Here is a 26718-nt window from a genome sequence, read left to right on the forward strand (position 1 = left end):
ATATTTATTATTTTGTTTCTTTTTCTTACTAATACACACATTTCCTTTAGATTTATCATTAGAAATGCTTTAATCGCTATTTTTGCTATGGGCTGTTACTTACAGGATACTCAGAAGTATTTTCTCCCGGTCCTGTTTCCATTACAGAAGGTAAAATATCCACTAGACAACCATATTTTTTTCTATGAACGTACAATTATGACAATTAAAATCAAATTTCAGTGTTGTTTAATGTTTACGTCAATAAGAAACACAAGCAATAAACAAGAGCATTCCCTTAGAAAAGTCCTGTTACAAACTGGTTAATATGGAATAATACTTCTGTTGCATTGATATTTAGCATGTATACAATATGCTTTTAAGATGAATGTCGAATAACACAATAAATTAAAACTCTTAACAGATGTGGCTAATATGCACATAAAATACACCTTTGTCTTAGTTTGCTGTCTCCTGTTGCACATCAGCTATATGTTTACCACAATTATACCAGGTAATAACTTGTGTAAACCTGGCTTTTCATTTATTCAAGTTTTATTTTATTTAATAGATGAGCTTCCTTTTGAACCAAGGATTGTGACAATTGATATAAACAGGAAATTTGAAGATTATTTTGAGACCCTGGAAGAAATTGGCAGGTACGTTAATGGGTAGAAGTTGAGAGTATTAATAGGGTATCTTTGTTGACATAATTTTAGATACAGATACATATGTGTTATTTATTTCAATATATTTTATATATCATTTTCAGAGGTAAATTTGGTAATGTATATAAATGCAAAGACAAAAAGACCAATGAAATCTGGGCAGCTAAAATTTTAAAATGTCGAGATAAAGAGAAACCTAATATAAGGAATGAGATTGATGTCATGAATAAACTAATTCATCCAAAAGTGTTAATGCTGTGGGATGCCTTTGAAGCTCCACGTACAATGGTGCTGGTGATGGAATAGTAAGTAGTACCAGACTACAAGAGATTTTGATATTTATTATGCAGCCTGTTATGATTAGAATATTTTATTTCATATTAATATTAGAATGTGGAATATTATTCAGTTAAATCCTTACACACAGATTTGTTCCAATTAATGAGCATTTATGAATAATGTAAATACTGAAATCTCACAATAAACAATTCATCATGAAATGCATAGGTGTAAGGCAGGGATCTTTTATGATTTCTTTCTGTCAATTTGCTGGTATTTTGCTAAAGTTTTGCTTATTTTAGCTTGAATATAGGTTTTTAATGTACAATCCAATTGGCAAACAGACAGTACTATACACTAAAGTACTCTTTTTTTATTAAGAAATTAATTACCTTGAATGAAATGTATTTCTTTACCAATTATTGCCAAAGTGGTAATTATTAATTTAGTTCTATTTTTGTGATGTCCTTTATTTGAAAATCAACACATTTAAATTTACAATTTCAGTATCCGAGGAGGAGAATTATTTGAAAGAGTCATCAGCGATGATTTTGAGCTAACAGAAAGAGATGTTATTCATTTTATGCGCCAGATTTGCGATGGTGTTGGATATATGCATAAAGAAAGTATTATTCATTTGGACTTAAAACCAGAAAATATTTTGTGTATATCAAATAGCACTAATCAAATTAAAATCATTGACTTTGGACTAGCTCAACACTTTAAACCTGGACAGAGTGTCAAGGTTTTGTTTGGAACACCAGAGTTTATTGCTCCGGAAGTAGTGAATTATGATGAAATTAGTTTTTCAACGGACATGTGGAGTGTTGGTGTTATCTGTTATGTTCTGTAAGTCTTAAAATACTTGACATTAACTCCCACTAATTTTATATGGATATATAATGCATATGACATTCCTCAATAAATTACTGCTATTTTTGGCATGGTTAATTTCAGCTCAGGTATCATGTGGGTCGAAAGGTTAATCTAGAAAGCACATTAGAATTAGTTATTGTCCAATAAGATATAGGAATGGATAATCAAATAGGAAATTTGGCTGGGTTTGCTCAGATTACTAGACAATTCCATAGAAGCTATTATGCTAAACCTTTTAATTTCTTTTCTTTTATTAGTATTTGTTTTCTGGTTTATATTTTCTCTTAATTCAATTCTTTGTTTTCCCATTACAGACTCTCTGGATTGTCACCATTTTCAGGTGACACAGAACATGAAACATTGTCGAATGTAACTTTAGGAGAATTTGACTTTGACGACGATGCTTTTACCGACATCTCAGACAACGCCAAAGATTTTATACAGAATTTATTAATCAAAAATAAATCGTAAGAATAGCTTTTGATTTTTTTCTGTATTATACATGGACTGTAGAAAGAGCTTCAGGTGTGGCAGCACCCAGTTGTTATTTTTATTAATAAAAAAGTTTATTTCTTGTTAATTTTAACTTTCATTACTCTGATATTACACTTTCCAAAATATAAAACTAGATTAATTTAATATTGTCAAATTGCGGACAATTTTGTTTTATAGTTATTTCCTGTAACCAGGAGACAATATTTATGTGTGGTAATTAATGGGACTTTTTATTTTTTTTATTTTTTAATATAACAAGAGGTCCTTCAGCCCTATTTAAGTGTTTTATAGAAAGGATTCTTTCTTTACAGAAAACGTTTCACCATTGACCAGTGTAAGAGTCATCCTTGGTTGGCTCAAGATGAAAAAAGAATAAGGTGTAAACGGTTAAATACCGAAAAATTAAAACATTTCATGGCCAGGAGAAAATGGCAGGTAAAGATCAGATAAAGATATTTTGATGATAGCATTTTTTTGATAATTTAAAAAAAAATTAGGCATTTGAATTGATCAATAATACATAAAGACTTGAGTGAGCAAAAATATATAAAGTAAATGATTAATTTTAAAATAAAACATTTATGATTTTCATAAAATTTTGAAGGGCTTTTTGCATGCTTTTATTTCTTATGATTTGTTGGGTTATTTGGTTGTTTTTTTTTATTTCTGTTATATTAAGCACTTTATTAGGATCCTGAAATTATGCATAGGTAGCTCTTGGAATGTATTTTAAAGATACACTTACTCAATGCCTGTAATAAAATTTTTATCACTGCATGTCAAACTGATTAGAAACGTTTGATGAATGTTGTTTAGCAATAAATAAAGCATGGGTTTGATAGGAGGGTAATTCCCTTCAGTACCAGCGAAGTTGGCAATTTAAGGCTTGATAAAAATTACATTGGGGAGAATATATCACAGGCTTAGTTCTACAAGCATGGTGCATGTTCACATACAAAAAACCCCAATTATAGTATAATTTATACATACAAAGTTGTTAAGATTTTTTTTTTGAAATTTAGATTTGGAAAACAAGTATTATATATTACTGTGATTATTTTACAACAAATTAAACATGTATCAAAAAAGCTCCATTATAGAGACAGGCAACAAGATCTTTGGATCCAGTTGATTTCTTTTTGGCAAAGTTTGAATACCTGTAATTATGTAATATATTTAATTGGTTTTAGTTAATTGCATGAATTGATGGGTTATGTTCTGTTTATTTTATTTCACTATTTTTTTTTTGCTTTGTTTGCATGCTGCTTTAATTTTTAATTTCTCTAGAAAACTGGAATGGCTATTCGTGCTCTCGGACGCATGGCTACGCTGCAACGTATGCTCAGCAACGATAGCATCAAAAGTCTCGATTCAGGAGTAACCCAATATTCTTCTTCCAAACAGACGTCAATATCATCCCCATTATCCAACGACGAGGAAGTTAGCTTCACGTATGATGATCTACACAAGTCATCCCCTAACAGCCAGACACCACCAACAAATGTCCAATCCACGCCATTGACAACGGAACCAATGATAATAAAGGCGATTCCTAGATTTAGTCTTGAGACAAAACTTATGGAATCTCAAACATGTAGCCCGGAGAAGAAAAGTACGCTAACTAATAACAATAACAGTATTTATAAGGATAATACTCGTGCAATAGAAAATCACTGTGATAATCCGGACAATGATGGATCCTTTGGTTTCCGTGTGAACAACGTATCATTAAGACGTGAACAAAGTGACTATTCTTCCAGTGCTACTCCTATTATTTCCAAAAGGGAGACTGCATCATTACAGAAAAACTTTGAAAAATTAGACTTAAACAAATCAGACTCCACTCTTAAACCAAGTTTTGTGAAAGAAATGGTGGATTGTGAAGCGTTTACTGGGGATGTTATTCGCTTTGACGTCGTTGTTTCAAAAGACACTACTATTCACTGGTATTACGAAGATGAAAAAATAATAGAAGATTCGAGGCATATTATCGATTTCGGCGAGAATGGACGATGTTCATTAATTATTCGTCAAGTTACGGAGGACGATGAAGGCGAATATACTTGTGCAGCTTTAAACAAAAATGGCGAAACTACATGCTCGGCAGAGCTAATAGTATGCGGTTCAGGCGCCTTTTGAAAAAAAAAAGTATTCACTCCTACGTCTTCCTTTTAACTTCACACAAACGAATACACCCAAATCAGTTCTTTTTTTTTTACAAGAATTTGACATTTCTTTTTTTAAAAAATATGCAATAATCAATGTGGTGCTTAATGTAAATCCCCGCCTTCAGAGTAAACCATAATCAATTCAATAGAACTAGTAGCATAAATATCGTAATATGTGTATGTTATATTGTATTTAGTAAACGCTTAGAAGACCGTAAAGTAACAAAGAAATTGTACAGTGTAATGTTTTTTGTGCGTTTCTAAATTGCCTAAGTTTTTGTTTGGATACAACTTGGTCATTCAATTCAAAGATTTAGCCCCCTGATCATAATACTTTAGAAAAACAACGAATGACTGCTTGTATTCATTCATCTTTCGTATGAAACCTTTCGACCCTCAAAACTTATCTTTAACCTTGGCAGGCAGTTCAGAAATAGCACCATAAAATTTTTTTTTTATATTATTATATTGTACATAGATAAAAACAAACTATATGCTCAGTTGATATGTTCGTATGTATATTGAATAATTTGTGTATTTATTGTAAAAGAGATGGGCATATAGTGTAAAAGTTTATTTTTTATTCTTATTTGAATTTGTCTCTATTCAATGTAAAGCAACATAGTCAGGAAGAAGATAACTTACATGTTCTTACTTACACTGTACTATTTCGGTCATAATTTAAATAAAAACCTTCCCTACCCTTATATCGTTTGGCTTCATTATATTCTGGCTGGTTTAACTCCTTGATTTGGGGGACAAAACTGTTCAATTAAGTTTATCTTTATTCGAAGTCAATCTAATTTAATTTCGTTTCTGGCATACATAGTTGACTGCTGGCTGTAAGCAGAACAGGCACTATTTCACAATAGCTTAATCCAAATATGTAAATGTTGAGACTTACCAAGTTAGCAAAGTATAAAACAACTTATAATTGGCCCATTGTATGCACGTCATCCCCTGGACATTACTATGTGCCGCGCCATGACGGCAGTGGCGTGACCTACAAGGAAGGATGTGTCTGTGTGTGTGTGTGGGGGGGGGGGGGAGTTTCTGAAGGCAAACATGGTTAGTACTATTGCTGAATCTCAGACAGTTTCAGCTAATATACTTGAAGCTACCCCACTCCAGTAACTTTAGAATAACCCAACCACAAGAAAGCAAGTTATTCCAAATTTAGAATTGACCCCAATAGGAGCTTAAGTTATTTTAAGGCTTTTTACTCATTCCTCAATTTTTAGAGAGTGTCTTTGCTTGGGGTTTATCTTCTACCGTCATTATCGATGACCGGTTTGTGACAGCAGCCATGCAGTGGCGTGCAGAGAGGGCGACAGTACCTGGTACCCATTTCAAGTTGGTGTGGGGGGGGGGGGGCATCCGATCAAAGGGTGAAATTAATTTGGATGATACTTAATTTGAATAAAAAGTTTATTTCATCCATTTTGACACATTTAAAAAATAAAAAGTCTTCCTTTCTCACATTTCTCACAGTCCTTGGCCCTATATATGTACTTAAAGTAGCTAAGTCTCTAACTCAATATCATCGACATTGAAAACAGGATTTATTTGTCGATTTAAATCAACATTGATGTTGTGATCTTACCGGGAAAAGATGGCCTTCTGATATCCAATATTTAAGACAAAATAAACATTTTACAATTGGTACACGAATCGTGTACCATAATAGAGACTTTTGGCAAGCGTAAATTCCTGGTCCGTATTGCGTATCCGTAACGATTTTGCATGTGACGTCATCAATGCGTGTGTATTTCTCATACGTGATACGGCACACGGATACGGCAGCTCGTATCGAACAGTTTTTATACGGAAAAGGTCCGTATAACGTCGTCGTCTTTTTATCGTATTTTTTGCTATTTTTAGACGATGGCAAAAAATTGGAATTTACTTTTGATGAGCTTTTCGCGGAATTTTCATATTTTTCATGTCTGTCTGCACGCTTGTTGATCTACGTGCTAAATTTAGGGACTGTCGAACGACTTCACTCCCTTTAAGAATTTGTAGGCTACGTACTTGACTAGTACGGATGTTGATCTTGGTAGATAACTTCCATCATGCTGTAATAGAACTACCCTCACATCAGCTACCTATACGTAGACGGCGTGAAAATCTGCCAAAACTCTAATACTAAATTAACGCAACCTATCACGTGACGATACGGATACGTTATACGGATGGGGAAAATTCCACTTGCCAAAAGTCTCTAATGCGTTTCAGCGCTATTTGTAATAAGGGACTCGAAAAACGAGGCTAGGCATATTCCACAAATCATGTCAAACGGTGACGCTATATTCTTATCTGGAGAGTATGCCCAATAAATACTATCGGTGTAGACTTGAATAACCAGAAGCTAGTGATTGAAATTCGATTGAGAATACTGGCGTATTTCGCCGAACCTAACTGATTAGAAATTACAGTAAAAACAGAAACGATTGAATGTAAATCAATTTATATACATTCATATAACATTATTGTATGCGTTGCGACCCATTTGTGTCAATTTCTAGGTCCCAAATATTAGCGACTTAGCTCCTTTAAGTACTGAGGGCATTTAATCATGGAGTCGGCCTCGGGCATCATTAAACCAGGATACTGCTGCCATGTAAAGCTGAGAATGCTTTTCTAAACAACTATGCATTATACAGTTTAGAATACCCCCCCAACCAACCATACATTACAACCTCAAAAATATCCTTTGCCCGAAAATAATACACAACCTAAAGATATATATAATTGACTCCCAAAATCAAATGGCATTTATGTGCACACATGAACTTCGTATCGTCCAGGATTGGTGTGAAAAGCCTTCCTACTCTATTGCTCAGTAGTCATGCCAGTTTACGTGCGGGTAAAATATATAAGCTGGGCAGTTGTTCTTTTATATGTAAACAAGTGGGCAAAAAGTTCCTTTTCACTATCCAAACACTAAACAATCCTAAATGCCTGCCAGTAGTGCTCCTTAGGCTTGGAACAGCGGAATTCGAACCCAAAACAGTCAAGTTCCTGAACCACAATGTCTTATTTTTCCTTTTTCGTGATTGAAGAAGACATGCACACGTTGTTCTCTAACTTTGACGAATTATCACTATACATCGGCCTATAGCGCAATTGAATGATTCGTTACATGTTATAGTCATAAAATATATAAGCATAAAAAACAACTAAAATACTTATGGATGATTTTAATCATAATATTTTGAATTATAAGAAAAAAAACATGGACAAAAGACATACGTGTATTAATATTTTGAGCAGTTGTTCTATAGAAACACTGGTAGAATAAAAGACGATACATGTATTATAATATAGACCGATATACACTGTGTCTACATCTAATATACTTTTAACTATATATACACATGAACATTTCTTAATTTAACAATTATTGATAAAATGGTTTCGTTATAGAATGATTATTACTTTAAAATAAATTTTATAGTATCCCTTTGAAGTACTTAAAGCTGTTATGTTAAAGTACCCAAGTCTCTAACTCAATATCATCCAAAGTCTTTGACATTGGAAACACGAATTATTTGTGAATCAAAATCTACATTGATGTTGTGATCTTACCGGGAAAAGATAGTCTTCTGATATCCACTATTTTATGACAAATTAAACATTTTACCATTGGTACACGAATCGTGTACCATAATGCGTTTCAGCGCCATTAGTAACAAGGGACTTAAAGAACGAGACTAGACATATTCCACAAGTCATGTCAAACGGTGACGCCATATTCTTATCTGGAGAGCATGCACTATAAATACTATCGGTGTAGACTGGAATAACCAGACGCTAGAAATTGACATTCAATTGAGACTTCTGTCGTATTTCGCCGAACATACCTGATTAGAAATTACAGTATAGACAGAAAGGATTGAATGTAAATCAGTTTATGTACATTATCATATGCATTGCGACCCATTTGTGTCAATTTCTAGGTCCGAAATATTAGCGATTTAGCTCCTTTAAACCAAAACACAACATTATTACCTTGGGTATAATGGCTGACATTGTTTGGAAGCTGTTCCGATACTGAAAAGTACCACTCATCAATATACAATCAGCTTATTCTGATATATTCACATTCCTTATGCTGATGTTATTGATGAATTCGACAAAATCGATCTGCCACATAAAAATGCCATAATCAAAAGATTGTAACGATAGCGGATACAACCATAACATTATTAAAATGCAAACAGACATTGAATTCGAGTTGGTAAATGAATATACCTATTTGAACAATTTCGACATTTGTCAAGAGCCAAGCAGTCCTTATAAAACGAGCATGATTTGTCATGCCCGTTAAGCTGAGAAACATACCCCATAAACTGCACAGTCGGTAACCCCCGTTGCATTGTTCCGTTCTACTCCACTAACAACTGGGTTTATTCACGAAAATCAAATTATCTGCCTTTGATGATTTCATTGGCCACGTAGGTTGTTTCTACGAACCAATAAAACCCCCCAGAGAACATACCAGTCTTAGCATCATAGTTTATGTTCACCACAATACAGCAGAATATGCGTTGGATTATGAGAACGTATGCAAGAAGTTTAATGTCAAAGAAGTGACATGCACACAAAAAATGTCGGCGATCTTAGTTTCAACAAAATGCGAGTTACTTCCCTTCGCCTACTCACTTTCTATTTTGGATTGGCCGATAAAAATAGCACAGTTATCAAGGGCGGATAATTTGACTACGTATCTCACCCGTGAATGGACCCAGGGATTGGTGGAGTAGAATACCGAGGATGTATAACCTGGTGATGGGTAGAAATGAAAATCTACTATGGTAAACTTGGGAGTCAATGATGTTAGTCAAATTATAGACGGCACTCTAATCTCCAAGTTATCAGGATAAATAAAGTCTAACTATTCACCTATTTGTAATAATTTAGTGACGAAACGTCACCAAGATGGTTTTCGTTTGCATTATTCTGTGGATACATTCTGAATACAGAAGAATTCATAAGTAAATTTGTAAGAAAAGGAGAACAATTTTTCACATAAAGATAAAGATTCAACAATTTCGTTCAAAATGAGGACTGTTTAATATTACCTCATTGTTTCACAACATGGTTCGCCTGCATCACCCTTTTCTAATTATAAATGTGTTAAGCAGTTTTAACTGCTTAAAAGTATATTTTATCAACATCCTTAAACACAAGTATATTTCTTAATATAACAAACTATTCAATACAAGAACTTGTATTTTAACATACGATTATATTATGAGCTTTTACCTGCAGACGGAATACTGTTGCATATTTATTGCTTCAAATGTTTTTAAATATTCCATCTCTAACTTAGAGCTGGTAAACATTAAACAGTTGTTTGGAATACAAAACTATGATAAAGTTCCTTTAAAGATAGACCTCAGCAAAGAAATATCATTTTTGTCATAAAGATTATTTCAATAAATACAAAGATTATGTAACAATTATATAACACGAACATACATATACATGATTTCACTAAATGGCTCTATTCTGCTCCAATAAATGAGGATTCTCCCCTTCATTTACATATATTTGACCAAAGAAGGTAGCCAGTGTTGTGAAAATTATACAACATCACATACGCATCCTAGTTGAGATGTTGTGACGGATATAGAAATTATTTTAATTTTCGGATCCATTTAATTTAAATGAAATTTACAAAACAGAACATTTGTTTCAATACCATATAAAGACAACACCAAAGAGCAGAACTAACGATGTTATTTATGTAGCTCGACTACAATGAGAACATTTTCCTGAATATTTGTTCTTAACATCATGGTCCGGGATTAATGATAGTGTATTTCTGATAGAATAGCTGGAAATGAGGGATGGTATATCGTTTAGGCCATTAGGTGTGTAAATTGGGGTTGTACAAATACAGCACAGTTGGTGTTGTTGGCTGATTTCAGTCACTTGAGGGTTATGTCATAAAACAAATCAATAAGATAGACAGATTTGATTCTTGTGGGGTGCACCATGATCGGTTGGCACTCGGGCACTGTTTCTTCGTGGCGGGCTCGGCTAGCTCGGTTGTTGAGATTTCAGATACTTTCATTTTCAACGCATGGGTGTCTTTCATTCTAATTCACGACCATGTCCTCTGTCGACGTTCGTCCACATCTGAAATAATCTATGCTTCCGACCAATTCCCGACTTCCTTTTTGGCCAATCGGCCTCATGGTAACACCGATGCCATTTTTGCCAATGTAGAAAGGAAGTAGTATAAGATGTTACATATCTCCAGAAGGTTGTGGTTTCATCTTTTTATTACGCGAGCTCTTTTTAATTCACTCTGTAAACAATAAACGATTAGTAATTAAATCAACGAAAATTAAATTATGAAAACATCATACCATACATTATACATGTACCTACTTATGAGCTATAAAGGGGTTCTCAGTTCTAACCAAACATGATTTTTTTTTACCTCATTATTATAAAAAGGTAGTAGGATTATGGTCGTGATTAACAGACATTAAGATTCACACAACCATATCCCAAAATAGTTTGCACAGATGTGAACATAATCGCAATCTCTTAGGGTATACCCGGAATATTCGTCCCTTCTTTCTATCAAAGCCTCGTTAATTTTGGTCAAGAAAGTAGTGTTATTGGATTCAACAGTCGACACATAGAGCCATAAATCTGAAATTCTAAAACGACACATTACCGTTTACCCCACCGAAATACCAAAATCACCGTTTGGTGATTGCCTTATCACAGATGAAGGTAATCCAATTATTTTAAACTATAAAAAGTCAGCCCTGCTCCAACAATCGTTGGGGAAATTTGTATTTGAATATTTCCAATAAACGACAGACGTGTACATGCGCTGTGTAGCGGAATAATATCCAATATGTTAATTCTAAGGAAACATACTATAGCTTTAAGGACAAACACATTGTCACCTGCTAAAATGTCGATCTCATAGCGTAAACGAGATGGTCAGCTATTTCTATATCTATAGATAGATAATATTCGCTGGAATCAACTTTTAAAAACCCTTTAGGCACCCTCGTTCATACCCAACATTAAATTACAGACTGTATGGACAAGAACTAGCACCGGGATTCCCACCCTATTTAGGCCCCACATTCCTAAGAAATTTTTAATCAATGTTATCACCCTATAGCAAAAAAGAAACACCACATTTGAAGAAGAAGAAATCTAATCTTATAATTTTCGAATCACGTACATCAATGCGCATGAACATATTGAACTTAATAACCGTTCGAATATTATTTTACGATATTATCTGGTTCCTTCCCCTAATAGTAATTATTTACACACGTGTTCTTGTGTAAATAGAGACTTTTGGCAAGCGTAAATTCCTGCTGGTCCGTATTGCGTATCCGTAACGATTTTGCGTGTGACGTCATCAATGCGTGTGTATTTCTCATATGTGATACGGCACACGGATAAGACAGAACGTATCGAACAGTTTTCATACGGAAAAGGTCCGTATAACATCGTCGTCTTTTTATCGTATTTTTTGCTACTTTTAGACGCTGAAATGTTGTGCCGTAGCGTTTTTATACGCCCACATTTTCATGTGGACGTATATTGTTGTCGCCCCTGTCCGTCCGTCCGTCCGTCCACAATTGTTAGTGAACAGTCTACAGGTCACAATTTTTATCTGATTTAAATGAAACTTGAAATATAGGTTTATCACCCTAAGATCTCGGTTCCTTTCGATATTGGCATGTATCGGACTGTAACATCATGGAATATGGCCCCTGATTGTACGAAAAATCACGTTTTTAGCTTGTGAACACTGTAGAGGCCACAATTTTTTATCCGATTTGGTTCAAACTTGAAATGTAAGTTCATAACACAAAGATCTCGGTTCCTTTCGATATTCGCGCATATCAAACCGTAACTTCCTGAATTATGGCCCCTGATTGTACGAAAAACCGCGTTTTTAGCTTGTGGACCCTATAAAGGTCATAATTTTTATCCGATTTAAAACATCGTATTATTATATCACCGTTACACCTTAAGGACGGCTGAGTTCGAATTTCGTGAAAATCGGCCCAAAACTGACAGACAAAATGGCCGCCCTTCGTTCTCAAATAGCGTAAAAATATGGTATATCAAGGTTGTGGACCCTATAGAGGTTATAATTTTTATCCGATTTTGTTGAAACTTGAAATGTAAGTTTATAACCCAAAGATCCTGGTTTCTTTCGATATTCGCGCATATCGGACCGTAACTTCCTGAATTATGGCCCCTGATTGTACGAAAAATCGTGTTTTCAGCTTGTGGACCCTATATAGGTCATAATTTTTATCCAATTTAAAAAAACGTTTTATTATATCACCGTTACACCCTAAGGACAGCTGAGTTCGAATTTCATGAAAATCGACCCAAAACTGACAGACAAAATGGCCGCCCTTCGTTCTCAAATAGCGTAAAAATATGGTATATCAAGGTTGTGGACCCTATAGATGTCACAATTTTTATCCGATTTTGTTGAAACTTGAAATGTAAGTTTATAACCCAAAGATCCCGGTTCATTTCGATATTCGCGCATATCGGAATGTAACTTCCTGAATTATGGCCCCTGATTGTACGAAAAATCGCGTTTTCAGCTTGTGGACCCTATAGAGGTCTTAATTTTTATCCGATTTAAAAAACCGTATTATTGTATCACCGTTACACCCCAAGGGTGGCTGAGTTCGAATTTCGTGAAAATCGGCCCAAAGCTGACAGACAAAATGGCCGCCCCTCGTTCTCAAATAGCGTAAAATATGGTATATCAAGGTTGTGGACCCTATAGAGGTCACAATTTTTATCCGATTTTGTTGAAACTTGAAATGTAAGTTTATAACCCAAAGATCTCAGTTCCTTTCGATATTTGCGCATAACGAATTGTAATTTTCTGAATTATGACCCTTGATTGTAGGAAAAATCACTTCCTTTTTAGCTTGTTCTCTATCCATCTCTCGAAAATGTGGGCGCATCCTGCCTGGCAGCCGCTGGTTATGAATCTATGTGTATCCTAGAACACGAAGGTGTATATCTGATGTGATTTTAACCATGGCAAAGACTGGAATTTAATCATAACTTTTGATGAGCTTTTCGCGGAATTTTCATATTTTTCCTGTCTGTCTGCACGCTTGTTGATCTACGTGCTAAATTTAGGGAGGTGGGACCTTGCAAATCTGTAAAAGGGGTATATTTTTTAATAAGATTCGACATTAATTTTTTTTTTAAATAACTCAACGACTGTCGAACGACTTCACTCCCTTCAGGAATTTGTAGGCTACGTACTTGACTAGTACGGATGTTGATCTTGGTAGATAACTGCCATCATGCTGTAATAGAACTACACTCAGATCAGCTACCCATACTTAGACGGCGCGAAAATCTGCCAAAACTCTAAAACTAAATTAACGCAACGTATCACGTGACGATACGGATACGTTATACGGATAGGGAAAATTCCACTTGCCAAAAGTCTCTATTGTTCGATATTCTGAAACTTCTAACACGGAAGTATGGCATTCTTATTTCGGCGTATGATTTACATACTTCAGGAACAGGTACCCTCTAAAACCTTAGGCTGTCCCTTTAAGAGAAACGATTGAACAGTGTCACCCAAAACGTTCCTAAAAGAAGATTTGTCATTATCTATCTTGTGTTAGAATATAGAAATGTGAATAGCATATTCATTAAATGATACAGGAATTATTTTTATAGTAACCCATCTTTATACTAAATTATTTCACCTGTATAAATATCATTATTTACAGTATATTCACATTTTAATTAAAATATTCTGAAATACGTTCAACATTTGAGCAAGAAAGGAAGAAGAAAAAGTAAAAAAAGTGATTAGAACTGGGAACCTCTCAGCCAACTTACTCATAGATAGACTTCATCGGCGCATCTGTAATTTTTTTTCTCTTCGTTCTCGCTAAAAAGGAAGATGGCTGATGATGAGTTTACTGAATAACATGGTATGGTAAAGTAAGCATAGTTTTACTTACATGCTCCCTTGTGACAATTATTAACAATATTGTCCACAATAGGTTTCTACACCTTTTTTGTGTTTGTGTCGTAACTGGAGCAGCGTCCAAACGAGAAATAAGAGACAGGCACAGATTAGTAGAACGGAGGCGTGATATATCTTTAAATGACCATGCAGAAAGAAATATGTTATCTTGCCATAATCATGTAAATAAATCATACTTAGAACACGAGCATTATATTTTATAATAATCAAATCAATAAACATTGCAGTATATTTTGTAACATCTTTCAGATGAAAAGTTATAAGCAACAGAAATACATCTGTCCTACCAAAATTAGCCAGAGGCAGCGCGAAATTATGGCAGTAGAATTTTGAATCTAAAATACCACACACAAAACAACCAGGCAATTTTGAATGGTGTCTGTTGTGTAAAATAATCATTATTTATACGTCATAGAATATCAGATTTAATTCTGGGCGAACTGCAGCAATCCGTAGAATTTCCTAATTTTTCACCCCCGCCTCACTTAATTCCCCCCCCCCCCCACACACACTAATTCCAAGAACTACGAATGGGAACATACATTGTTGCACGTCAGGAGTGTAATTGCATACATATATTTACTTGAGGAAGAACTAGCGATTTATATATGGTGCGGTACAAGTACAGTTTAGTACAATGTGGCACATATTATCATCATTCGGACGAGCCTGCAAGAGAACAACATTTATAGGGGGCATCGCAAAGACGCGGAAAATGTTAGATAAGCTCAGGCGTTATCTTGCTGCAAAGATTTCTACGGTACAGTTTTCAAAGCCCCGACACTTTTAAAATTCTCTATGCCTTCCTCGGGCTCTTTCTGCGATACACGGACTTCAATTGCATCGCCCCGAAAGCTTTACAGTAGTATTTAAACAATTTGGATACATATATTATATATAACCCGTTTATGACAAGATAACACAGAGATTAAATAATATATTTTAATTTAATAGAAATCCAATTTGACCTAAATCAAAAAATATAATGAGAGCAAAAACGGAAATCAAATGTTTTCTTTTTCAATTCAGAATATTTTCGGCCATATATGGTTCACAAAGAGAACAGATAGGTTGTCAGGCAAAGAAGCATACACCCACAGCAGCAAAGTCGCCCGGGCTGTCTACAAGGATCGTCGCAAATTTATTGTTTTGTAGGTAATTGGACTATTCAAAAGACACTAAAAACTGATTAAGAGAAACGACCCATTAATTAAAATTCTACTAGCTTTTAATTCTTCCAGATCCTAACATTTGTTATACAAAACATGTACTGGTAAGTTAGTTATGTCTGGCTAACATTTCATTATACAAAACATGTACATATTATACTGGTATATACAATGATGATAAATTTAGCTATCGGAAATCGTTGAAAACTTATAGGTTTTAATCACATAAACACTGTGTATCCACCGACGGAGGAACGGACAGACGGAAGTGACCACAATATACGACCACATTTCAATGTGGGCGCATAAAAACAATAATGATAGCAAAAATGGAACTCTGGTTTCATTTTTCCAATTAGTTCATGTTGGATTGGACCATAGTTCTAGAACGAAAAGACAGTAAGAGATAAAAAAAACAACCGAAATATTTGAAGCAGTTGGGGGTATAAAGTGGCATGCAGCCTGGGAAATCAAAGATTTTAATTTGAAAAATGAGATATAGTTTACAAGAGAATTATATGCTAGAGCCTTCGTATACAGAGGAAATTCAAATATTCCCGTGTGATGTATACACGATATTATAGTCACCTTATATTCTCGATCTTTTTGTTGCATGGTTCGCCTTTTTCTGAATGGCTGAAATAGGTAAAATAAAACATACGTTAAAGTAACGAGTTTTCAGTCTTAATTGTGTTGTCTCTGGTTTCAATAGCAGAAACAGTTGCAAATATTTTCCAGTAAGGGTGGGGCGATATGGAGTATGTCGTAGATGAATTAATTGCATCTTAGCATCTAATGAACGAATAGAGAATGTCCGACGGGATATAAGTTCATCTTTGATAAGGATGACGTTGTAGTGACAATTGTTTGTTATAGGACGGTTAGGTCATTGATAAAATGAAATAAATTTGAAAGCATTATACTTACAAACACATAAATGAGTATAACAAATCCGACATTAAAGAAGACATACACAATAGTTAAACAGCCTAATACTACATTTTCTATAAAATCAGCCCTTTCTTTGTTTGGTAATAAAGTTACTATGCCATGCCACGCACATACAGTAGATAACATAACCATGGACGCTAATAGATATTTATCCTGAAAAATAAATTCATACTTTTACAATTCGATCCCTAGCTATCAGCAAAATCATCCTTTTGGGGTTCATGGGGACGAATATCCCGAGAAAATGTCGCACTTTTAGAGGCTTTTTGCTCTAATAATTGCTTAAATTCTAATTTATATTGACAAAGCATTATTACTATTACAAGGGATTGCTTTTGCTAGGAATTACGACTATTTGATACGGTTATTTCATAGTTTAGTTTGGGAAGTCAAGCCGTAGAATAGTTTAAAAATGATTAGTGCTCTAACGACAATATATAAAGTATGTACATATCAATTAACAAATGAAACAATGATACCTACCATATAAGTGAGATATGATATCCGTGGTAAACTTTGATTAACAACTGATTTAAAGGCTACAGCTGTAAGGACGAGTGTAAATGAAAGTTGTAGTCGATTTTGGGGAAGATCTTTTTTAACTGAGAATGTAGCGAAGGATAAACTACAGATCAAAAACTGAAATCAAAAACATACACAGTTGACTATACGCGTGGAATGGCATATATTTATTTCCTCAACTCGTCTGGAATGCATTTTGCAAGTGTACAAATAAATCGATTTCAGAATATTTATAAGGGTCTTTGGTTTGCATGCAACAAACCACGCCATTCTTGAAACTTCTAAGACGGAAAAATGCGAACCTAAGCTTCTTAAATGTTAAATATTGGAAGACGATATACAATATGAGAGAATCGTCGTTTCTATATAATTACAAATTACAGAAATATTACTTACTGTAACCATAAATATATTCCATACAAAATAACCCGGTCGTCTAGCTGCCCGACATTTGACGGAGAGAGCCGATCTTTTTATTGCCATCTCCATCTGGTCAATTATTAAGTCTTTTTTCTCACACTCCGTGTGTACATACAAATGCCATTCTTGTTCATCGACAAAACTAAGACGATTTACAATATGACGATTATCGTGATCCTCTATTAAATCAACTTCATAAGATGGAAGTTCTGATGCAACAGTAACCGTTAAATCCTGAAATGATACATCCAAAAAGGGAGGGTTATTGCAGTTCAGCTCAAAGACCAGAAATTGTTAAAGGAGGCAAGTCTTTAAATTCAATATCATCCACAGTCTTCGACATGGCGAAAAAGATTTATTGGCCAATTTAAATCAAAATTGATGTTGTTATCTCACCGTGAAAAGATGGGTTTCTGATATCCCATATCTAAGACAAAATGACAATTTTAATAATGGCATAGGACTTGCTCTGGAGCGTCATTTATAATGAAGAGATTCGATGAACGAGGCTAAACATACCCCACAGGAGAATACCACCGGTGTAGACTGAAATAACCAGACGCCAAAGACTGCCATTCAATTTGGACTCTTGGCGTATTTTGCCGAACATAACTGATTAGAAATCAGTAAAAACAGAAACGATTGAATATAAATCAGTTTATATACATTCATAGTACATTATTAGGTGCCAAAGAATGGGATTTAGCTCCTTTAAGTTCATTATCTTGGCCTATTTCAGTCATTATAATGTAAAGGTTATGGTATAAAATCATATCTATCAGAAGGTAAGAAAATTGTTATCAAATTTAGACCAGCAAACTTAAAATATGGTGTTCAACAAGGCCCATCCAATGGGTCAATACTGTTTACAATGTGCATACTAAGAGATAAACGAAAATCCAATGCAAATCATCACTTCTGTGCTATCAAAAGGAACCATTAGAGGATCGTATTCCAAGTATACATTAGGGGATAATGCACGTACCTGAACATCAAAGGGGAAATCGTTGAGTTCCAGGTTTTCCATAAATGTTCCTTTAATTGTTCTTTTTTCAGAAACGAAGGCATCACCTCTGTTATTAAACACAACCCGATACCGCACTACTTCTTTAGGATCACCAATTGTATTCTCTATACTTAATTTAGGATTCCAGTATTTACTAAAATCTGCTATTTCCACACCCTTTAACAAGAAATCAATGAAACTATTACAAATTTATAAAATGGAATCACTAATCAATTAGAAAATATTGCAACATGGCTGCAAATTTCTGGCAGACATAATCGAGTAAACATAATTATGAGAATGGAAGTAACAGACTGTTAAAACTTTTAAAAATTAAAACCACTATGAGTTACCAAAACATGTTATAAGTTTAAAAATAGGAATACAAATCTTTCAATATTCGATTTTGGTAAAAATAAAAAGACTTTTTAAATATTATATACAAGCTGGATATACATAACTCAAGCCATAATACAAATTGTATCACTTACCGATTGCTGAGTTTCGCCATCTAATAATGGCTCTCGCCATTTTGCCCGAACAATGACATCTGCCGTATACTGTTCTTTTAATGTGTCTATTTCACCAACTTTAAAAAACTGTACCCAAACCTGTACTCGCACCTGAAAAACAAACAAAAAGTGTTGAGAACGTCTTTAGTTCATATTTTGTTTCTTGTTATTTAGCTTAATTTCCCATTCTCTTGTAAATGAACGCGAATATGCTATAAAAAACAATGCTCAATCGCTTTACGTATCAGAAGCTAGATCACTGATTTACCATGATCAGAAATTTTGAGTTTCGAAGATTACAGACGAACATGAACATATATAACGATGCTAAAATATAAGATGTGGGTGATAAATGAAAGGCTATCTACAAAAAGTAGCCAATGTCTGTATTTAATAAAGATGAGTTGATGCGATAGATATGTTACTAAGGAGAATATGAACAAAAGCTTATATATAGTCCAAATGTCAGGTAACTCAATACCTTAGCACACCTTACTCATATTATACGGTATAGTGTGCATAGACATATACATGCATACAGTAACAATTAAAATCACATGGAATATATGTCTCGCTGTAGATCACAAGGCCTGTTATCAACCCGAATATCGGGTTTGATCGAAGATCTATACGTGAAAATAAGAAGCGCACCACGGTTACCTCCCACTTCTAAAAAGAAATATGCCAGTTAGTCCCGAAATGAGCAGGTTAGAACTCTAAGGGGGTACTCGATTGAACGTTCCGGAATTGAATTCTCTCAATCCCAAAAATAGTGACAATCGAGTGAAAAGGTGGATTTCGGGCGACAACTCATGCGTTGACTGAATAAGTAAATATCTCAACCAACCATGCAGCCGAAACCTTTTACTTACGTCACGATTCTTCTCACGCCACCTCCGTTATCGAGACTGACAGAACTGTGACAGAACTGAATTCCGCTTTACTCGATTGCAATTCTGTCAATTCGGGACGTTCTGGACTGTAAATCGAGCATCACTCCATGTCTCTTAAAGGGGAGATAATCCAGATGGTCAATAAATATTTAGAAAGTACTTTTATACTTGAGAGACTTATTGCGATCTAATTAACTAGAAGTACAAATAACTGTAAAAATTATGAACCGATTTGTAAATGATTAAGGGCATTTTAGAAGTAATGGGTTGAATAATTTGGAGAGTAATACGTGTTTTAGTAAGAGTCCTTCTTATTAAATCCTTCTTATTCCTCAAGCGATCAAACAAACAAACCAACTTTCTCGTTTATCTATATATATTATTTATTACTTTTCCTATAGCAAATTAATATGAAGCCTTTAAGAATTCGACCGCCAACTACCAAATAATATCTTTAACATAAGCGTGTAATTACTGCTCATTACACTTCAATTAGAGATCAAATTCTCCATGATTGAAAATTTGGCACCGAATTCAACATGTTAATATTATGCCTTTCTTATTCACAACTTAGAACATTACGAGCGTCCGTTATCATATTGTGCAAATTCAACATTTACATGTAATATGGTTGTGTTTATGTGTATTCAAATCACATTGTAGTCTTTAAGGATTTTATATACAGGCCATATGATAACCACTAATACAGATATACCACCCATGGCATCAAGATGCAAACATTTGGCGGGAAGATGTACAATAATAACAAAATAAGTTGAACCCCAATAACAAAATATTTATGAATGAATAACAAGAGAGGCTGGACAGCTAAATTAAGCTATTTACACTAAAATCTTATAAATTCTGAAAACCTTATATTCTATTTTCTAGTGTTTCTAATATAATAATTATTTTCTGGCAATATTATTTGAAAATTATGAAGGCTTCTTGAAATCACAAAAGCATAAATTATTCTTTAACCATTCTGTGAAAAAAAACCCAGAAGCCTTCAGACTATTTAAAGAATGACTAATGTAAGTATGGTATTAAGTAGGTTATCCAGAAAAGGATATCGTAGATCAGTTGACCAATTCATGAGTATATTAAAATACTGCTACATATGATTCTATTATATATACTTAAATTCATATTAAATACAGTTCGTCAGTGGTAACTTTTGACCATAATATCACTGGTGTTATCTCGCGTTGAGATGTATTAACAGTGTCAATAAATCCCAACAATAAAAATAACATCGCACTGAAATATTGTACAAGATCTTGAGATGTAGATCTACGGTGTATTGTCCTTGAAATAATCTGAACATTGTACCTTAGACATGACGTTGGTGAATTTCTTGCCAACATACCAATTGATCGACCTGGTGCTTTAATTCTCTGACGTGTAATCAGAAGTTTTCTCTGGTGATGGCATGTCTTGATTCATAGACCCTGTTATTTCCCCAAAAATCGCATATCATTGAAGCGGGTATCAACTGACAGATAATGGCCTTGTGATACTTTTATCACGTTGTATCATCAATGTACTGTATCTTCTTCTATTAATACAAGCGTAAATTCGCTTGATTCATTGCCAAATAATTGTATCGTTAAAGTATACACAAGGTGTTCAGTTGTTAAGGATACTATAAACCGTTAAGTTCTAACCACTTATATCTTGTTAAAACTTGAACTGTTTGCAGTGGTTCAAATCAATTCACAGTATAGAAGGGTGGCGAAATTCAAAGGGTTGTCAGATTGCTGTTTTCTTAACAATAACACAGTCAACAGAGCGTATATTGAACAGTCAGTCAGTAGACCGTCATATAGTTCTGATGGAAACTGAAATTTATGAAAATCCACGTGAACTTCACATTTGTACTACATTGCTGAATGCGACAAAAATGTTGCAGAATAGCGAAGGGCTGTACCTTTCCACGGTTCCATGACTTACACAGTCATATATCTTCAATATATAAAAGAGAATGTTTTAAAGGGACTATCCCGATTTGAACATAGTCTCAAATATAAAAGTCTGAGTACGTATGAAATTTAAGCGCCAAAATATAGAGGAATGGTGTATTTACCCTGTCTCAAAATTTCAGCTCAAAATATTGAGTTGTTTGGACGTGAACGACAAAACTGCTTATCCGGACACGTAACCCTTTTAAGATTTCGGGGCAATTTTTTCGTGAGTGACCTGATAATCGATTCCCATTCCTTTAGAGGTCTATACAATGAATGACCCATGTGCTGTACTTGATAACGAAAGGTAAATTTCACCAACACATTATTTTTATAAAATAAAAGCTGGTTTTATCCAGACACCGCATAATACAGCTTGGGACACCGGTCTCCATTTCCAGATGAAGACTGACAGGTTTAAGTTTTTTGAAAACCTATCACATATATTAGTTGCTCGACCCTAAGGTAGAGGATTTTAAGGGATTTTAACACAAAATTAAGCAGTTTTATTCTCGAAAATATTATCGGGATGGGCCCTTTAACCATAGTTTTGTTTACAAGAGATTTAAAGGTGATATTAATTTTGCATTCGGTATTTAATGATGGAATTGACTATTAATGATTATTGACAACTCCATGACACGCCATGCTGTCCAAGAGATAATTATTTTATCCACCTTGCACACGACGTTTGCGCCCTTAAGACTCAAAGAAAACGAGTATAAAATACTTCATAATAATATCCGTTTTACGTGAAATTTAATGCTATTTTTTATATTTGGTTAATCACTTAAAATTGAAATTGACAATTAATGATTATTGCGTTATTATGGGTGTTTGTGGTTGTGTTCGTTAAATGAAACCAAACGACTGAAATTATAAAGCACATGTATTAAATAACTTCAAAGTAATAACTATTTTTTTTTACAAGGAATTCAATTAGGCTATTTATTTTGTATTTGGCCCAGTATTTAATGATGGAATTAACAATTTAATGATTATTGCGTTATAATGGATGTAGCACAATTGGAGATGAACTCAACCGTTTCAATGTCGGGTAACACAGCTAGTAATAATACGAGATTGCAAAAAAATAATTTGTCCAGAACATTTAACAACTAATATATAATAATGATTTTCTTGTGAAATACTATCATTGCTGCTATACATTCCCATAAAACACCACATAAACACCTTGAAGCCATTATAACAATTAATAACCAATTACACATCGTCTATTTTTAGTAAACTTTAAAAACACCCAAAGGTTCGATGTTGATAAACAAAATATCTTTATGGAATTGCCTGGCACCTGTCTAATTTATTATATTATCAGACAACCTGTTGATTCCTGCTTCAGAATAAACCTCATTTAGATAATGCCAGGGTCTTAAGGCTTGATCTTTTATCTGCAAAGTCAAAGCAGAAATGTCTAGGGAGAAAGTTTTCATTTGAATTGCAGTTAAATATGATACCAGCATTTTGTTTGCTGTGCTTTCCATATTCTGGATATATGTATACCACCAACATCTATGGATTAAAGAAGAAAATAATTTTCCACACTGATCTATTATTTGATATAAAAGCTCCAAAGGCATGCCAAATCTGTTGAGGGACAAAATATTTAAGTGATTAGATAAAGAGAACCATTATCTCAGCAGAGGCGTTTCCACAATTTCAGAATCATCTTATTTTTTAAAACTCAAATGCGGTTATAGATACGAGCCCAACAAAACACAGTAGTTATTTTGTATGTCTGTTTGAGCATTATACATGTAGTCTACGCGGCTAGTGTAATTAATAACTCAGGTTATTATTTTAATTGGGAGCGGCGGCGACTCAGTGAATAAGGCGTTGGCTCGGTAACCAGATGTCCCGGTTTCGATTCCAGTGTTGACGGAGAAAGTTCCTCGGGATATTGCGGCGATGTTAGACGCTGACCGGGCATAATTTCCCTCAGTATTCTGCATGTCGTATGGGAGAGACCTATTTCACATGTACACCTGCAGATTTCGTCATAGGTCATGAGATGCAAACAGTTATACGAATCCCTCGCCCTAACCCCGGGATAGTAGACAAAAATCATTTTTAGAAAATCCAATCCTTAGTAGGAAACACACAAATGTGGTTGTCACCCGAGAGCCTCAAATTTATTCTCTTTTCTTCAGAAACAAAAATACCAGAATACCACAAGCGACACCGAAGGAAGACCACCAGCGCCACCAACACCAAAAAACAGCGAAATCAACTTTGTATATAAATCTAATATGTATTATATTTATTTTTTTTTTATAAAACTAGGAAATATCACGAACCAAATTTTCATCATCCTAGGTTAGTGCTCATGTGGAGACTTAACCTCTCCCCCAAATTCTTAAACCTAACCCACAATCCTCGGCAACAATCACGTGCCCCAACCCTGTTTACATCTCGTGACCATGGGGAAGTTTGCAGGTGTGCATGTGAAATAGATCTAACCATGTCGCATGCCCCTCGTCATTAACCCGAATGGAGCGGAAAAGTAGGACTTTAAAACCCATTTCATTTATTATTCTAACAAATATTATTGTGTTAAAATAAGATATTATCGTTATGATGTTGCTAAATTCAAAAACAACGCGCGTTTCTTCATTTATACTGTGTGAAATTTAATTAGGTTTACAGAAATTCAGTGATAGTTTAAGTGATATTTAAAAATGATCATAATGTTTCGATTATGATATTTTAAGTGGCACTTTTTATGTTAAGATTCTTTGGCATACTACAAGAGTAATAAAACTGAAAACATTCAATTTTCCTCTACATCTACTTGATAAACAATAAAAATTGATTAGAATGACGCAGGCTTTACTTTAAATTTTTCTTTCTAAATGCGACTCTAAACCAGTTTATTATCTCACAGAAGAGTGCTTCCCAAAATTTTGTCATAAGTCATTACCAATTTAATATGTTTATTTTTATGAGCGCACTAACCGTGGCGTGAAAAATGCAGGGAACAGCAATACTGGCAACTCCTCCTCTCTTTGCGTCATTCCGTGATTACACGGACCGATTATTAAGCAGAGATTTCCCAAAATTTCATTATAGACATTGTTGATTAGCTATTGAATATGATGATCAGTGTATACATTGCAGAATTAGTTATTGAATATTGTAATCAGTTTATACATTTTTGATTTGGTATTGAATATTGTATTCAGTTTATACATTGCGGAATTAGGTATTTAATATTGTTATCAGTTTAAACATTTTTGATTTGGTATTGATAATTGTATTCATTTTATGCATTGCGGAATTAGCTATTGACTATTGTTACCAGTTTATACATTGTAGATTAGTTATCGAATAATATAATCAGTTTATACATTATACCGTTTGGATTTCTAGTGATTTTAAATAATTATTCATTTACTTCTTAATTCAGTCAGTCAGGTTAACAACAATTGTATTCTTATAAAGTTCTTATAAATATTTTATCTATGTTTTGGCTTCATTTTGAGCCGTCTTACTCCTTTTGATATTAATGTTTAGTGAAATGGTTGAATGGGCACATCTACTATCTGGTGTTTCTTATAAAAAAAAACAATCGTATTATATAAGATCTATAAGACACGCTCATTTGATCAAATTAATATGTAAATTTGAAAACACAACAAACATTTAGCTATACTAATGTTAGCTTAATTCAATTTATCGGATAAGGAGTATATCCGATGTTAGCTGAATTCAATTGCACCCAAATAACCGAAAATTCAACATAAAAACTAATCTTCTATCAAGTTTGGTTCAGTTCGGAAATGGATAAACAAAACATTGTAACTAGACGCGCTGTGGATAACTGATTGCTAGACAATTTTGATATAGAGGCTTTATTTATAGCAATCTCAATAAGTTTGGTACCAAGGATATCCCCAGAAAATGTTGATATTTTGGCTTTATTTAGAGGAATCTCAATTAGTGTCCAGTTACCAAAGGTCATTGAAGATGTAGATCGCTAATATTAGCTAAACCTCATACTGTCCCACAGACATAACAATACTGCCTTGCAGATACGTTAATACTGATTTGCAGGTAGGTTAATGGCATGTTAATACTGCCCAATTGTCACCTTACTACAGCACCACTGACAATTTAACACTGCCTTACTGATAAGTAAATACTGTCCTACTGCCACGTTAATACTGCACCTCTGACAGGTTAATACTGTCCTTCTGTCACATGAATGCAGCACAATTGACACTGGTACCTTAAACATACATTATGCAAGAGCTAAATCTGCCTATTGCAGGACTTTCTTTAGGCCTGAAATGTTTTCTAAATTATTAATTACACATTAATTAACTTATCCAGGCCATAATCAACTCTCGATGGCATCGGGTTTCTCCAATATTGAAAAGATTAGAACAGTTGAGCCATATTTTGATTTAAGCTAAAATTGAGGCGCGAGACTTAGCTTCGAACAACCAGTACGGTGGTTGAAATTATTGCACACGCCTTGTCAAACCTTCAAAGGGTAATATCTTCGCTTGTAATAGACTAATTTGAATGAAATTTTCAAATTATTCATTTTACATTATCTATTTTCGAACTATTATAGCACGAATGGCTAGCTCGTTATCTAAATCCTACATTATGTATCTTTAATACTGTCCCACTACCAAGTTGATAGCGTCCCACGGTCTCTATATCATATACTGTACAAAATGCAACTGGGTTATCTTTGGTTGCAAACTAAGCTATCATACTTTAAAAATGAATTTCATTCGGGTTT

The 26718-nt window shown here is 34.2% G+C and overlaps 2 protein-coding genes across 5 annotated transcripts in view; one reads left to right on the plus strand and one right to left on the minus strand.

Annotated features, from left to right (window-relative positions):
• LOC126831518 (titin) overlaps positions 1–5172 on the plus strand; it is a 354899-nt gene extending 349727 nt beyond the window's left edge. The window contains exons 280-286 of the mRNA XM_056103456.1: positions 106–150; positions 551–638; positions 752–952; positions 1434–1775; positions 2117–2269; positions 2609–2732; positions 3585–5172. Coding sequence (XP_055959431.1) covers positions 106–150; positions 551–638; positions 752–952; positions 1434–1775; positions 2117–2269; positions 2609–2732; positions 3585–4436 — 1805 coding nt within the window. The 3' untranslated portion in view covers positions 4437–5172. The remainder of the gene's footprint in view (positions 1–105; positions 151–550; positions 639–751; positions 953–1433; positions 1776–2116; positions 2270–2608; positions 2733–3584) is intronic.
• A 2484-nt stretch (positions 5173–7656) lies between these two features.
• The window catches only part of LOC126831520 (cys-loop ligand-gated ion channel), a 46278-nt gene continuing 27216 nt past the window's right edge, over positions 7657–26718 (minus strand). For 2 of the 4 annotated variants that reach the window (XM_050562051.2, XM_056103457.1), the window contains exons 3-10: positions 19070–19201; positions 18558–18755; positions 17549–17806; positions 17114–17269; positions 16607–16783; positions 16268–16315; positions 14485–14558; positions 7657–10784 (exon numbers count right to left, since the gene is read on the minus strand). In XM_050562051.2, the coding sequence (XP_050418008.1) occupies positions 14505–14558; positions 16268–16315; positions 16607–16783; positions 17114–17269; positions 17549–17806; positions 18558–18755; positions 19070–19201 (1023 nt within the window). In that variant the 3' untranslated portion in view covers positions 7657–10784; positions 14485–14504. Of the gene's footprint in view, positions 10785–14359; positions 14412–14484; positions 14559–16267; positions 16316–16606; positions 16784–17113; positions 17270–17548; positions 17807–18557; positions 18756–19069; positions 19202–26718 lie in introns of all 4 variants that reach the window. The other 2 variants (XM_056103458.1, XM_056103459.1) reach the window with 2 other exon arrangements.

The sequence above is a fragment of the Patella vulgata genome, chromosome 9 (assembly GCF_932274485.2).
Source record: "Patella vulgata chromosome 9, xgPatVulg1.2, whole genome shotgun sequence".
NCBI lineage: Eukaryota > Metazoa > Mollusca > Gastropoda > Patellidae > Patella > Patella vulgata.